Source organism: Leucoraja erinacea, chromosome 3 (genome assembly GCF_028641065.1).
Source record: "Leucoraja erinacea ecotype New England chromosome 3, Leri_hhj_1, whole genome shotgun sequence".
Classification (NCBI taxonomy): Eukaryota; Metazoa; Chordata; class Chondrichthyes; order Rajiformes; family Rajidae; genus Leucoraja; species Leucoraja erinaceus.
Window position 1 is genome coordinate 527,082 of NC_073379.1, and position 13,348 is coordinate 540,429.

A 13,348-nucleotide genomic window follows, 5' to 3' on the forward strand; every position below is an offset into this window, starting at 1 on the left:
AAGGAAGGAATGTCCAGTTAGATCCATTGATAGAAAGGTAACTTCTTTGAATCAAAGAAGATACTGAGGGGTTGATAGGATGGTGATGGAAAGGATCTAGAACCAGGCAACCCTGTTTAAAAATAAAGCATTGGTGGGTTTGCCTAATATGGAAAGACTGACCACAGTTGGCTTGCATCTACTGGAGACCATTCGGCCCAACCTGTTCATGCTTAGCAAAATAATCACCCAATCCAAGTTTGACGTCCATTGTGGAGAAGATCACATTATGAACACTGAGTGCAATACACTAGACTGAACAATGTACAAGTGGGTGGCACAGTGACACAGCGGTAGAGTTGCTGCCTTACAGCGCCGGAGACCTGGGTTCGATCCCGACTACGGATGCTATCTGTACGTTCTCCCCGCAACCGATATCTTCAGTTTCCTCCCACACTCCAAAGACATACAGGTATGTGTAGGTAGATTGGCTTGGCAAATGTAAAAATTGTCCCTAGTGTGTGTAAGACAGTGTTAATGTGCAGGGATTGCTGGTCGCAGTGGACTCGGTGGGCCGACGTGCCTGTTTCCATGCTGTATATCTAAACCCATCTACTCTGGTCAAGTCACGGCAGTAAATGTATTGTCAAATTGTCAAAAATATTTCCACGCTTACAGACATACTTGCCCTAGAATTATTGGAATTGCTAGTTTTTTTTTGCCGTGGATTTGTGAGTGCACACTGTAGAGGAGCAGTCAAACTTTATTGAAACAAACCAATGGTGGCTCTAATTATTTTGATTCCATCAAAGGTTTGTCCGGTATTCTAGAATAAAAAACAATCCGTCAAGGGATTTAATGCAGGATAGAATCACCTTGCTGCATTTGTTATTGGTTTAATTACAACAGATAAAGCAGAGATACCTCAAACATCGCTAAGATTGGGTTAAATGGGAATAATTCTCATAAATAAGTCTTCATCTGTGATGTATATATAATGTATCCTAAAATTAATTATTTTCCTCACCACCAGCAACTAGTACTTGTTCTGACTATATTTTTGTAGAATAAAAACAGTGAATGAACAGTGAAGCATTTAAACTTTAATATCCAATTAGACAGCAGATTCTTTATCAATGTGATCACATCAGTGGCAAATTTGTAGAGCAAATGACATGTAGCCATGCAAAGCTGACCATTCCAATGGCAGGTCATTCCTCAAAACGAATTAACTTGTCTTTTCTCTTTAAGAAGGACGTTAGAGAATGTGGATTTACAGTGATTCAGGATTTGCAACAAAGCAGTAATATTTGTATCGGTAATACATGACACAGTCGTTAGTGGTTTAGACCCCGTGATCTTGTTGGGCGTACGGTTCATATATTTAATGCATTGTGATTGAATTTAATCTTTAATGTTAAGATAAAACGTGTACGAGTGAAGCAGGACCCCATTCTACAATTGTATCCTTGGGCTGCATGGTGGCGCAGCGGTAGAGTTGCGACCTTGCTGCGCTTGCTGCGCCAGAGATGCAGGTTCGATCCTAATCACACTCCAAAGATGCACAGGTTTGTAGGTTAATTGACTTGGTATAAATATAAATTGTCTAGTGTGTGAAGGGTAGTGTTAATGTGTGGGGATGACTGGTCGATGCGGGTTTGGTGCGCCAAAGGGCCTGTTTCCCTGCTGTAGCCCTAAACTAAACTACTTACCATCTATTTCCTGCAATAGAAATGTCATCCTAATATTTTATTAAACACAATGGCGCAACAGTAGATCTGCTGCCTCACATGCCAATGACAAGTGTTCAATCCTTATTACGGGTTCTGTCAGTGGGGAATTTGTACGTTCGCCCTGGGTTTTCTCCGGTAGCTCAGAGTTTCTCCCACTTTCCAAAGACTTGCAGGTTTGTAATTGAATTGGCAGGAGTGAGATTGAATCACCGCCATGGGGCCAACAGTCCCTCTGTTTTTTCATCTTTTTTTTTGTTATTTTTAGTGTGTTTTAAAAGTTTGTATTAATGTTCTCTGGTGTGTTTTACGTGGGGGGTGGGGGGGGGAGAGGGGGAAACTCTTACCTTGCCGGAGATGCGATTGCTTTCCGGATCGTATCTCCGGTCGCACCGCGGCCTAACATCATGGAGCTGGAGGCCTTGCTGTGGACTGACGTCGAGCCCCACCACGGGGACGTGGACTTACCATTGGAGCCGATCCCTTGCCTGGGATCGACGCGGATTTCGCCATCGAGAGCTCGCAGTCTCGGGTAGAGACCGATGTTAGGAAGCTCCAAACGACGCAAAAGGTTCGACTACCCCGACCCTGGGTTGATCGCCTGGCACGGGGGAGCTGACAGCCCCCCCCGATGCAAGAGTTTGTTCTCCCCAACGCGGAGGGTCCAAATGCCGCTGGCTATGGGAGTCAAGATCGTCCCGTCAACGGAAGGCTTGAGGCCCCCGACAAAGGACAAAGAAGGGAAGAGATTGAACTTTTTTTCGCCTTCCATCACAGTGAGGAATGTGGAGGAGTCACTGTGGTGGATGTTTATGTTAAAATGTATTTTGTGTGTTTTGTTCTTATTTAATGATATGACTGTATGGCAAATCAAATTCCTCATATGTTGCAAAACATACTTGGCTAATAAGTATGTTTATGATTATGATTATGATAATCTGATTGAGTGGTACCAGAACTACAACCTTGCTCGCTACATCAGCAAAACCAAGGAGCTGATTGTTGACTTTAGAAGGGCAGAGCTGAGGATCCACAAGCCTGTCTTCTTTGACATTGGCAGTGGAGACAAGTAACAGCTTCAAGTTTCTGGGCATGCATATCTCTGAAGATCTGTCCGCCCAGCACATTGATGCAACTATAAAGAAAAGCCATCACTGCCCCCACTTCTTTCACAGGTTGAGGAGATTCGATTTGATATGTTGACAAATACTCAAATACTTGAATTTGTACAGGTGCGCTGTGGAGAGTATTTTGACTGGTTGCAACACATCCCAGCTTGGCAACTTGGACGCCCAGGAATGAAAGAGTGGTGGAGACCGCCCGGTTCATTACAGGTATCCACCACCTAAGGAATCTATAGGAGAAGCTACCTCAAAACAGCAGCCAGCCTTATCAAAGACCCACACCACCCTGGCTAGACTCTCCTTTCACTCATACTCTTGGGATGAAGGAATATGAGCCTGAAAACTGTGCCCACCGGGTTCAAGAATTGCATTTTCCCAACAACTATCAGGCTCTTGAACACTTGCAAACATGAACTAAACTAGGAACTATGGGCGGTCTTTTGTTGTACAAAGGATTTTGAGCTTTTTTTTTGCACTAGAATTGGGGTTATTAAATTCTTGAATTGTTTTGTATATTATCCTCAACTAAAAGCACATTTGTACATTCTGTACATTGTATTCCTCTTATATGCAGAATTAATGTCATAGAATTGAACATAGGCACGCTGAAACTCATTTGGTTTATATTCTAGTGTATTGGCACATTTTGAGAAAGAAGAGTTGGGATTGCAATTTAGAATGAACTTTCCTTAATTGGTCTTTTAATTAACTGCAGGTAAGCCCTGGAAAAGCAAATATTCAAGTTGTAAACATCAATACATTGAGAGGTTCTAATGATCATAACGTTCTGCTGGATCAAAACGAGGCAAGATTGTCTTTTTTGTCAATTACAGGGAAACTCACAGTTCTTGCTAACTACTACTTTAATTGTCCGTCCCACTCCCACTCTGGCCTTTCTGTCTGGTGACTCCTAAACGAACAAGTTTGAGTACAAACTTAATAAACACTGTCATCTTCTGCCATCGCCCATTGCTGCCATCCAGACTTGATATTGAACTCTGTACCCACTTTACTTTGGACTTTCGAGATACAGTGTGGAAACGTGCCCTTCAGTCCACCAAGTCTGCACTGACCAACGATCACCCTGTACACTACCAGGGACAATTTACAGAAGCCAATTAGCCTACAAACCTGTACATCTTTTGAACGTGGGAGGAACTTGGAGCATCTGGAGAAAACCAGGCAGCCACAGGGAGAACGTACAAACTCCACACAGACAGCACCACTCGTCTTTGGTTCTGTAAGGCAGAAACTCTTCCTCCGTGCCACCGTGGCACCCAAAGAACCACATGAGTTATTATCTCTATCTGCGCAGAAATTGCCATTTCCACTCAATTACTTATTTGTCATGTTGGTTCAGATGTTGTCTCTCCATTACTGCAACCTTATCGGTGTGTCACAAGCTTTTATTTGTCTGTAATATCGCACTTCAACTACTGCCATTGACTGCTACTTGTCCCTATGAAAACCCAAGCCATGCCTGCCCAGAGTAGGGGAATCGAGGACCAGAGGACATAGGTTCAAGATGAAAGGGAAAAGATTTAATAGGAATCTGCGGGGTAACTTTTTCACACAAAGGGTGGTGGGTGTATGGAACAAGCTGGCCGAGGAGGTAGTTGAGGCTGGGACTGTCCCAACTTTCACGAAACAGTTAGACAGGTACATGGATAGGACAAGTTCGGAGGGATATGGACCAAGCGCTGGCAGGTGGGACTAGTGTAACTGGGACATTGTTGGCCAGTGTGTGCAAGTTGGGCTGAAAGGCCTGTTCCCACACTCTATCACTCTATGACTCTAAGCCTGACCGCATCCTATTGTACTCATTAGGGTCTGAAGATGGGTCCCAATACAAAGCATCATTTGTCCATTCCCTCCATAGATGCTGCCTGACACACTTTGCATTTTGTGTTTTCCTCACAATTCCATCATCTGCAATTCCTTGCGTCTCTGTTATAGAGCTGCCCTTTGCCCTTTGTATACATTTCTCCCCCTCCCGCCCCCCCCCCCCCCCCCCCCCCCCCCCCCAACTTTCTTTACAACTTAAAATTGATTTGTTTATCCCTCTTCCAAAGTTCTGACAATAGTCTTCAGCTTGAATTGTTAACTTGGTTTCTTTTTCCACAGATGCTACCTGACCAGTTGACTGTTTCCAACATTTTCTATTTTTATTACCTGTGTTTGTGACAGTTAATTAAATGTGCTTTATTCTAATCCCTCAGACGAGAGTATCGTGTTGTCATGTTCACAGCTCGGATGAAACTGAGCTTCCTGCAAGACCCATTAACTCGGCCACACGAAAATGAAAAACATTTTACTTTTCAAGTCAATCTTCTTTTGCAATGTTCAGGAAACAACACAACTCAAAGTTGGCCACAAAGTGTTGCAGTAACTCAGCGGGTCAGGCAGCATCTCTGGAGAACATGGATAGATGGCGTTTCAGGCCGTGACCCTTCTTCAGACTTCTTTATCCATGTTCTCCAGAGATGCTCCCTGGCCCGCAGGTTATGTGGTTATTCCAGCACTTAGTGTCTCTTTTCATAAATTAGAATCTGCGGTTCTTTGTATCGACAACCCAAAGTAACTCAGATACTTCAGACAAATGAACAAGTTCTGAGAAGCGAGACATATAAAAATTTATACCACTTTTCTAATGCTCAAAGATTCTGTACCTGAGAGTGCTTGGAAACCCAGTGCCGAAGGACATTTAAAACACGATTTGTAGCGGCCCTGCGAATTAGAAACTCTTTGTCACACATGCGCTCTGAATTGTTAAATCCTACGGAAAAAGGGAAAATGACAATTTTAGTGCAATTGAAAAGAGTCCTGTCATGTAAAGGGTTGATACCAGAAGCATTAATCTTTTAGAAACGTTTAGCATCTGAATCTCTTTCTCACTGTAAGGCAATACATATCAGCTTGTGAAAGAAATCAGTGAGTTTGAGAATGTTACCCCTTTATAAAATAATTGAAAACCATTCAGGATATCATCTATTTGGCTGGCATACCATTGACCATCCTTAACGTTCAATCCCTTTGCCTCCGACACAGATGGCTCCAGTGTGTACCATGGACAACATATTTAATCAGGGCTCTCCATCAGGTCCTGCTGAACCCCATAACTCCATCAACCCTAAAAGGACAAGGCAAAAGCACACAGGAGCACTGCCAGCTGCAGGGTCTCTTTCAAGATGCCCGCCATCCAGATTTGGAAATATATCTTCACTGCTGTTAGGTTGAAGCGCAGTACTCTTGCCTCCATCAGTGGTCCAAAAATAATTACTAAGTTCTAGGAAGCAGAATTAGGCCATTCGACTCGTCTACTCCACCATTCAATCACGTCTAATCTATCTTACACTCCCAACCTCATTCCACCCATGACCCCTGACACCTTTATGAATCAATAATCTGTCATTCACTGCCTTACAAAAATCCACTGACTTGGCCTCCACAACCGTCTGTGGCAATGAATTCCACAGATTCACCACCCTCTGACTAAAGAACATCCTCCTCATCTCCTTTCGAAAGGTACATCATTTTATTCTGAGGCTGTGTCCTCTGGTCCTGGACTCTCCCACTGGTGGAAACATCGTCTCCACAGCAGCAGCTCACAACCACCTTCACAAGAGCAATATGCATGGACAACAAAAGCACGTCTTGCCAGTGGGGCCCATATCCCAAAAGGAAAAATAAAAATAACTTTCCATTCAGAGATAACTCGGAAATCAATGCACAAAAGGCACTTTTTTCCCCTTTTGATTAGTCATATAGATAATTACCCTGACTGTCAGAAAAATAATGACATTTTCAGAGGGCATACATTGTTAAACAAACAGCAGAGGCAGATAAGGCATCAGAACTGATTCACTACAAACTACTAAACAATTTCCTCCACTTGCTTTTTTGCTAAAAGAAAACAAAATTTGAATCCTCCCCAATGAAAATAATTCTACCTCGTCAAAATACTGCATTTGTGCAGTCACTTCAACTAATTCTTGTTGCTGCCTTTCATGTTGTATAAGCCTAGTTAGTGACGTGATTTATCATGCTGACAAAATAAAGCTTACACGCCAAGGAGGAAAAAGAAAATGAAACTCCGTCTCAATCCAGCAGGTAGATTGTTCCCAGATGTTTTATTACAACCATTTTAAAAATAATAAATCTCCCTTGGCAGATGTTTTTCCTGCTACCCTGCCACAGGAAGGAGAAGTTGTTTCGACGTCCAAATGGAAATTAAATTTCCCACTGAAAGTAATTTTGCAATGTGGTCTGAACACTATGTGGACCCACTCATGTATTAACTCACAAGAACCAGTACAAGAAGTCCCAAAAATAACCAAGAACATAGATGCTGGAGCAAGAAGCACATCACGTTTCAGGTCAGTGATCTTTCACTGTGACTTTTATCATGTTAAACGGATGGTCGTGAATCTGAAATGTTAACTGTTTGCTGTCCACAGACTGTCTGACCTGCTGAATCTCTCCAGCATTTCCAGGTTAATAGTTGCAGCAACCTACAGCATTTTAATTACATCTGATTATCGAACGCAACTAGATAATTGAACGAGAATTTGGGGAATTCTCTTCCACAGAAGGCAGTAGAAGCCATATCACTGGATGAATTTAAAAGAGAGTTAGATAGTGCTCTGGGGGCTAGTGGAATCAAGGGGTATGGGGAGAAGGAAGGCATGGGTTACTGATTGTGGATGATCAGCCATGATCACAATGAATGGCGGTGCAGGCTCGAAGGGCTGAATGGCCTCCTCCTGCAGCTATTTTCTATGTTTCTATGTTACTTTGTAACTAATTCCTGTGGTTCTACGTTGTAATGTCTTGTTTCTACTTTTCAATCCAATGGTTTTTTTTCTCTTTCTTAATGCTCTCTATTTTCATTCTCTGTTTCTGATTTGACTCCATTACTTTCTATTTTTCTACTTTTTCCCCACTGGTTGTTGAAAGAGACCGTAGGCCACGATATTCATAGTTTCAAATTTTTACTGTAGACTCCAACACACCATTAGAATTTGCATTCTCTGCAATTTACATTGCAAATACACTGTAACGTGAAAGATTAATTACAAATATTCCATTCATGATACCACTTGCCATACTTGCAATTTATCTGCTATTCTCATCATAATAGTAAGATTTATGTACATATGCTACAGCATTGCAGGACACCAACACAATACAGGAACATAGAACTGTGTAGGAAGCAAGTGCAGATGCTGATTTACAGGATCTTATATAAACTTACAAAATTCTTAAGGGGCTGGACAGGCTAGATGCAGGAAGATTGTTCCCGATGTTGGGGAAGTCCAGGGCAAGGGGTCACAGTTTAAGGATAAAGGGGAAATCCTTTAGGACCGAGATGAGAAAAACATTTTTCACACAGAGAGTGGTGAATCTCTGGAACTCCCTGCCACAGAAGGTAGTTGAGGCCAGTTTATTGGCTATATTTAAGAGGGAGTTAGATGTGGCCCTTGGGGCTAAAGGGATCAGGGGTTATGGAGAGAGGGCAGGTACAGGATACTGAGTTGGATGATCAGCCATGATCATATTGAATGGCGGTGTAGGCTCGAAGGGCCGAATGGCCTACTCCTGCACCTATTTTCTATGTTTCTATGTTTACACCAATAGACACAAAATGCTGGCATAACTCAGCGGATCAGGCACCATCTCTGGAGGGAGGAATGGGTGATGTTTCGGAGATGCTGCCTGACCAGCTGAGTTACTCCAGCATTTTGTGTCTACTTATAGAACAATGCAGCAGAGGTACAGGCCCTTTGGCCCATTGATACCTGTCCAACCCTGATGCTAATTAATCCCACCTGCCTGCACGTGGTCAATATTCCTCCATTCCCCATTTGTTTGTATGTCTGACCAAAATGCCTTTTAAATGTTGCTATCTGTGTCACAACCTCCTCTAAGGGCATGTTCCAGCCACACACCACTACTGGTGTAAAACAAAACATAGTCTTGTGTATCTCCTTTAAATATTCTCCCACTCGTCTGAAATGCATGTCCTATAATAGTTGACTTCCACCGTGCGAAAAAGAGTTTGACTATCTACCCTCTCAAAAATTAAATATTATATTAGATCCACCTCTACCTCCAATGCTCCAGAGAAAAATGGATTTGTTCAATCTCTCGTGATCGCTAATACTCTCCAAGACAGGCAACTTTTCAGTGAATCTCTACTGCGCCCTTTTCCAAAGCCTCCACATCCAAAGCAATCCAACAACCAGAATGCCTCCCAAATGAAGCTTGACCAAAAAAAACAGCTGCAATATGACCTCTTGACTATTATCTACTCAATGCCCTGACCAATAAAGGAGGGAGATTTTTGTTTTAGAAGGAACATTTTTAATATATATTTTATTAGAAGAATTAATGAGTCAGTGTTCCGGAGTGCAATTGTAAATTACCAGTCTTGCCAATTACCTTGTATTTTGTGTATTTTACATTTTGAGAAACGAACGATGCAATATTTAATATTTGTCCTGCCCTATGATCATTCTCAGAATAAATTTCTAGTCGCCAACAAGGTAGTAATTGTACTGCAGTGGGACAGGATGTTTGTCAATCTAAAAATACTGGTTCGCATCACTATAAATATTTACTATGACAGAGGCAACGATAACTTCCGGTTAATTTATGAAATCTATGTCAATAATTTTCCCACCTCATAAACAATGTGGGAGCACTGTTGAACCCAGAGTTATCCAAATTAGATCGTTGGGCGAAATGGGCCAACTGGCTCCTCAATCCTGCTCCTTCATTCAAAAAGATCAAAGCAGATCAGATTTTAACCTCGACACCACTTTCACACTCTCTTCCCACAAGGTGTAGTTTAAATGCCTGTCAACAGCTGAAGTGACACTTCCTCCACAACACGATGGCGCAGCGGTAGAGTTGTTGTCTTACAGCGCTTACAGCACCAGAGACCCGGGTTCAATCCCGACTATGGGTGCTGTCTGTATAGAGTTTGTACATTCTCCCCGTGACCGCATGGGTTTTATACAAGATGTTCGGTTTTCTCCCACACTCCAAAGCCATACAGGTTTGTAGGTTAATTGGCTTGGTACAAATGTAAATTGTCCCTAGCATTGTGTTAATGTGCGGGGATCGCTGGTCGGTGCAGACTCGTTGGGCCAAAGGGCTTTTGTCTGCGCTGTATCACTAAATTAAACTAAACTAAACTAAAGCTTTGGAGTAGAGAATTCCAAAGGTTCACAACTTTCTGAGATACAAAACTCCTAATCTCATCAGCAATGGATGAATTCTATCGTGAAACAAAACCGCTTCCTTCCAGTTAATCCCACGAGGGGAAACATCGTCTCAGTATCCACCCTGTCCATCCCCATCAGAATCTAATGTTTCAATAAAAGCATCCTTTATGTTTCTATGCCCCAAGAGCATAGGTCAGGTTGGGGGGAGTTCCCCCCGCCACGGGTACCATGTAATCCCGTGCTACCTGTTCCATGGTCGGATAGTTGGCGACTAAACCGTGTCCCCCACCGGGTTTGCTAGGTGTGGAAGGGGCTGTGGAACCCCAGCAGGATCAAAAACAAGACCTCCGAGCGAGCCAACGGCCATCCACACTTCAGTAGAATTTGCAATCACTGTTGTACACGGCATTGTACGGAATGCCCGTCGATAACCAGTATCACTGCGTCGCTAATGTTTTCAACGATTTAATAATAATAATAATAATAATAATAATAATAATAATAATAATAATAATAAGAGCATAGGCAGAACTTGCTCAATGTCTCTTCATACATCAACACCTTCATTCTCGGAACCACATTGATATGAGAGCCAAGAAGGCACATCAACCTCCACCTTCTGAGGAGACTGGGGCAATTTGGCATCTCTCCAATTACTCTTACAAAATTCTACAGATGCACCACAGAAAGCAGGTAGGTGTTCTATCCCGGTTATTCCTTCATCAACCTGTTTCCGTCCGGCAGAAGGTCTCAAAACTTGAAAAAACGCACCACCAAACACAGGAACAACTTGTTCAAGAAGGAACTGCAGATGCTGGAAGATCAAAGGTACACAAAATTGCTGGAGAAACTCAGCGGGTGCAGCAGCATCTATGGAGCGAAGGAAATAGGCGGCATTTTGGGCCGAAACCCTTCTTCAGACGGAGGGGGGGGTGGGGGGGGGGAGGAGAAGGAAGGATAAGGGCAGGGGGAGGAGCCCGAGGGCAGGGGGGATGGGAGGAGACAGCTCGAGGGTTAAGGAGGGGGAGGAGACAGCAAGGGCTTGCAAAATTGGGAGAATTCAACGTTAATGCCATCAGGACGCAAGCTACCCAGGCGGAATATGAGGTGCTGTTCCTCCAATTTCCGGTGTTGCTCACTCTGGCAATGGAGGAGACCCAGGACAGAGAGGTCGGATTGGGAATGGGAGGGGGAGTTGAAGTGCTGAGCCACCGGGAGTTCAGGTAGGTTATTGCGGACTGAGCGGAGGTTATTCGGCGAAACGATCACCCAACCTCCGCTCAGTCTCCCCGATGCAGATCAGCTGACATCTTCTTCCCCTCTGTTATCAGGATTCTGAATGGTCCTTCCATGAGCTGGCGTACTGTCCAATTCACCTCTACCCCATTGTGGAAGATGGACTTTGTCTACGAACTGATGCACGACAATGCTGGGAACTATGTACTGCACTATCTTCCCCTTTATTCTATCTATTGTTATTGAGTTTGATTTATTGCAAACAATCCTTTCACTACACTTCGGTACACGTGACAATAATAAACCTAAAGAAAACGAAACCAAACCTAAAAATCACTCTAGTGAATGTATCTGCAATTTGGTCCCTGTACTGAAGGAAAGGAGGGATATGGGCCAAACATGGGCAGGTGGGAATAGCGTAGATCTTGGTCAGCATGGGCAAATTGGGCCGAAGGGCTAGTGTCCATACTGTATGACTATGTGCTTGCAGTGGAAGAAGTACAGAGAAGGTTCACTCGGATGAATGATTCTTCGGATGAAGGGGTTGGATACGGAAACTGATGGACATTGCCCAGCCATCATCATTGAAGGGAACTACAGGAAGCACTGCCTCAAGAAGGCAGCTAATATCATGAAACAACCACACCGCTCTGGTCACTCTCTCATCATGCAGCAATGATCAAGTAGAAGGTATAGGAGCCTGAGAACCCTTATCTCCAGATTCAAAAACACCTCCTCCCTATCACCTCTTGAACCACCGTACATAAATCTAACCACACCTAACTATTGTGTAGTTTAGTTTAGTTTAGAGACACAGTACGGAAACAGGCCATTCAGCCCACCGAGTCCGTGCTGACCAGCAATCCCCACATGCTAACACTATCCTACACACACTGGGGAAAATTTACAATTATACCAAGACAATTACCACAAACCTGTGTGTCTTTGGAGTGTCGGAAGATCCCAGGGAAAACCCATGAAGTCACAGGGAGAACGTACAAACTCCGTCCAGACAGTATCCGTAGTCAGGATCGAACCCAGGTCTCTGGCGCTGTAAGGCAGCACCACCGTGCCAACTGTTCTCAGACCTGAAATAGTAGCAATTGTTCTCTCTACTCCTGCTAGGTTTTCCCAATATTTTCTCATTTTATTTGTTTTCCAACATCTGCAAGTTTTCCTTAATGATTAATACTGACCTGTTCACAGGCACTGTACAATAACAAGTATGTCTAATTCTCGCCAGTGTGTATGCATTATATTTGCTTAAGGAATAAGCTGCCAGACCTTTGAGAGGATCTGCCAATTGCCGAGTGCTCCATTGGAAGGCTCTCTATTTCAGCTATGACTAACTTTCTTTTAAAGGTCACTCTGAGAGTCATGGAAGGGTGACAACATTTCAGTCACTGCCGAAGATTCCAATAATTTCCAATTGCACATGAAGGTGGGATACAGCAAATATTCGGCATTGCATCAAATATTCTTAAAGAAATGACTTGAGAGGTAACTTTTGTTAATAGGAATTTTAGATGCGGAAAACAAAAAAACGAGCAGTGAGTCATGAAGGAGAACTTGTTGAGGTATTGGAATGCAGAATTGTCACCATTTCACAGTTCATAAGTTCATAAATCATTGGAGCAGAATTAGGCCATTCAATCCATCAAGCCATTCAATCATGGCTGATTCATCTTTCCCTCTCAACCACTTTCTCTTGCGGTCTCCCTGTAACATTTGACACCATTACGAATGGACATTCTGCAACCTCAGAATTAAAGGACTTTCTTTTAGGAAGGAGATGAGGTGCAATTTATTTAGTCAGAGGATGGTGAATCTGTGGAATTCTTTGCCACGGTGGATATTTTCAAAGCCGAGATAGATAGATTTTTGATTTGTACGGTGTCAGAGGTTATGGGGAGAAGGCAGGGAGAAGGAACTTGCAAACTCAATGCAGGCAGGACCTGTAATCAGGATTGAACATGGGTCCCTGGCACTGAAAGTCAGCAACTCAGCACTATGGCAACGTGTTGCCCTGTAAAGGGCCTGTCCCACGAGC

The 13,348-nt window shown here is 43.3% G+C and overlaps 1 protein-coding gene across 1 annotated transcript in view; it reads right to left on the minus strand.

Moving 5' to 3' along the window:
- The window catches only part of rasgrf2b (Ras protein-specific guanine nucleotide-releasing factor 2b), a 220,075-nt gene that overhangs the window by 34,706 nt on the left and 172,021 nt on the right, over positions 1-13,348 (minus strand). Inside the window, exon 17 of the mRNA XM_055631130.1 lies at positions 5,503-5,609. Within this exon, the coding sequence (XP_055487105.1) occupies positions 5,503-5,609 (107 nt within the window). The remainder of the gene's footprint in view (positions 1-5,502; positions 5,610-13,348) is intronic.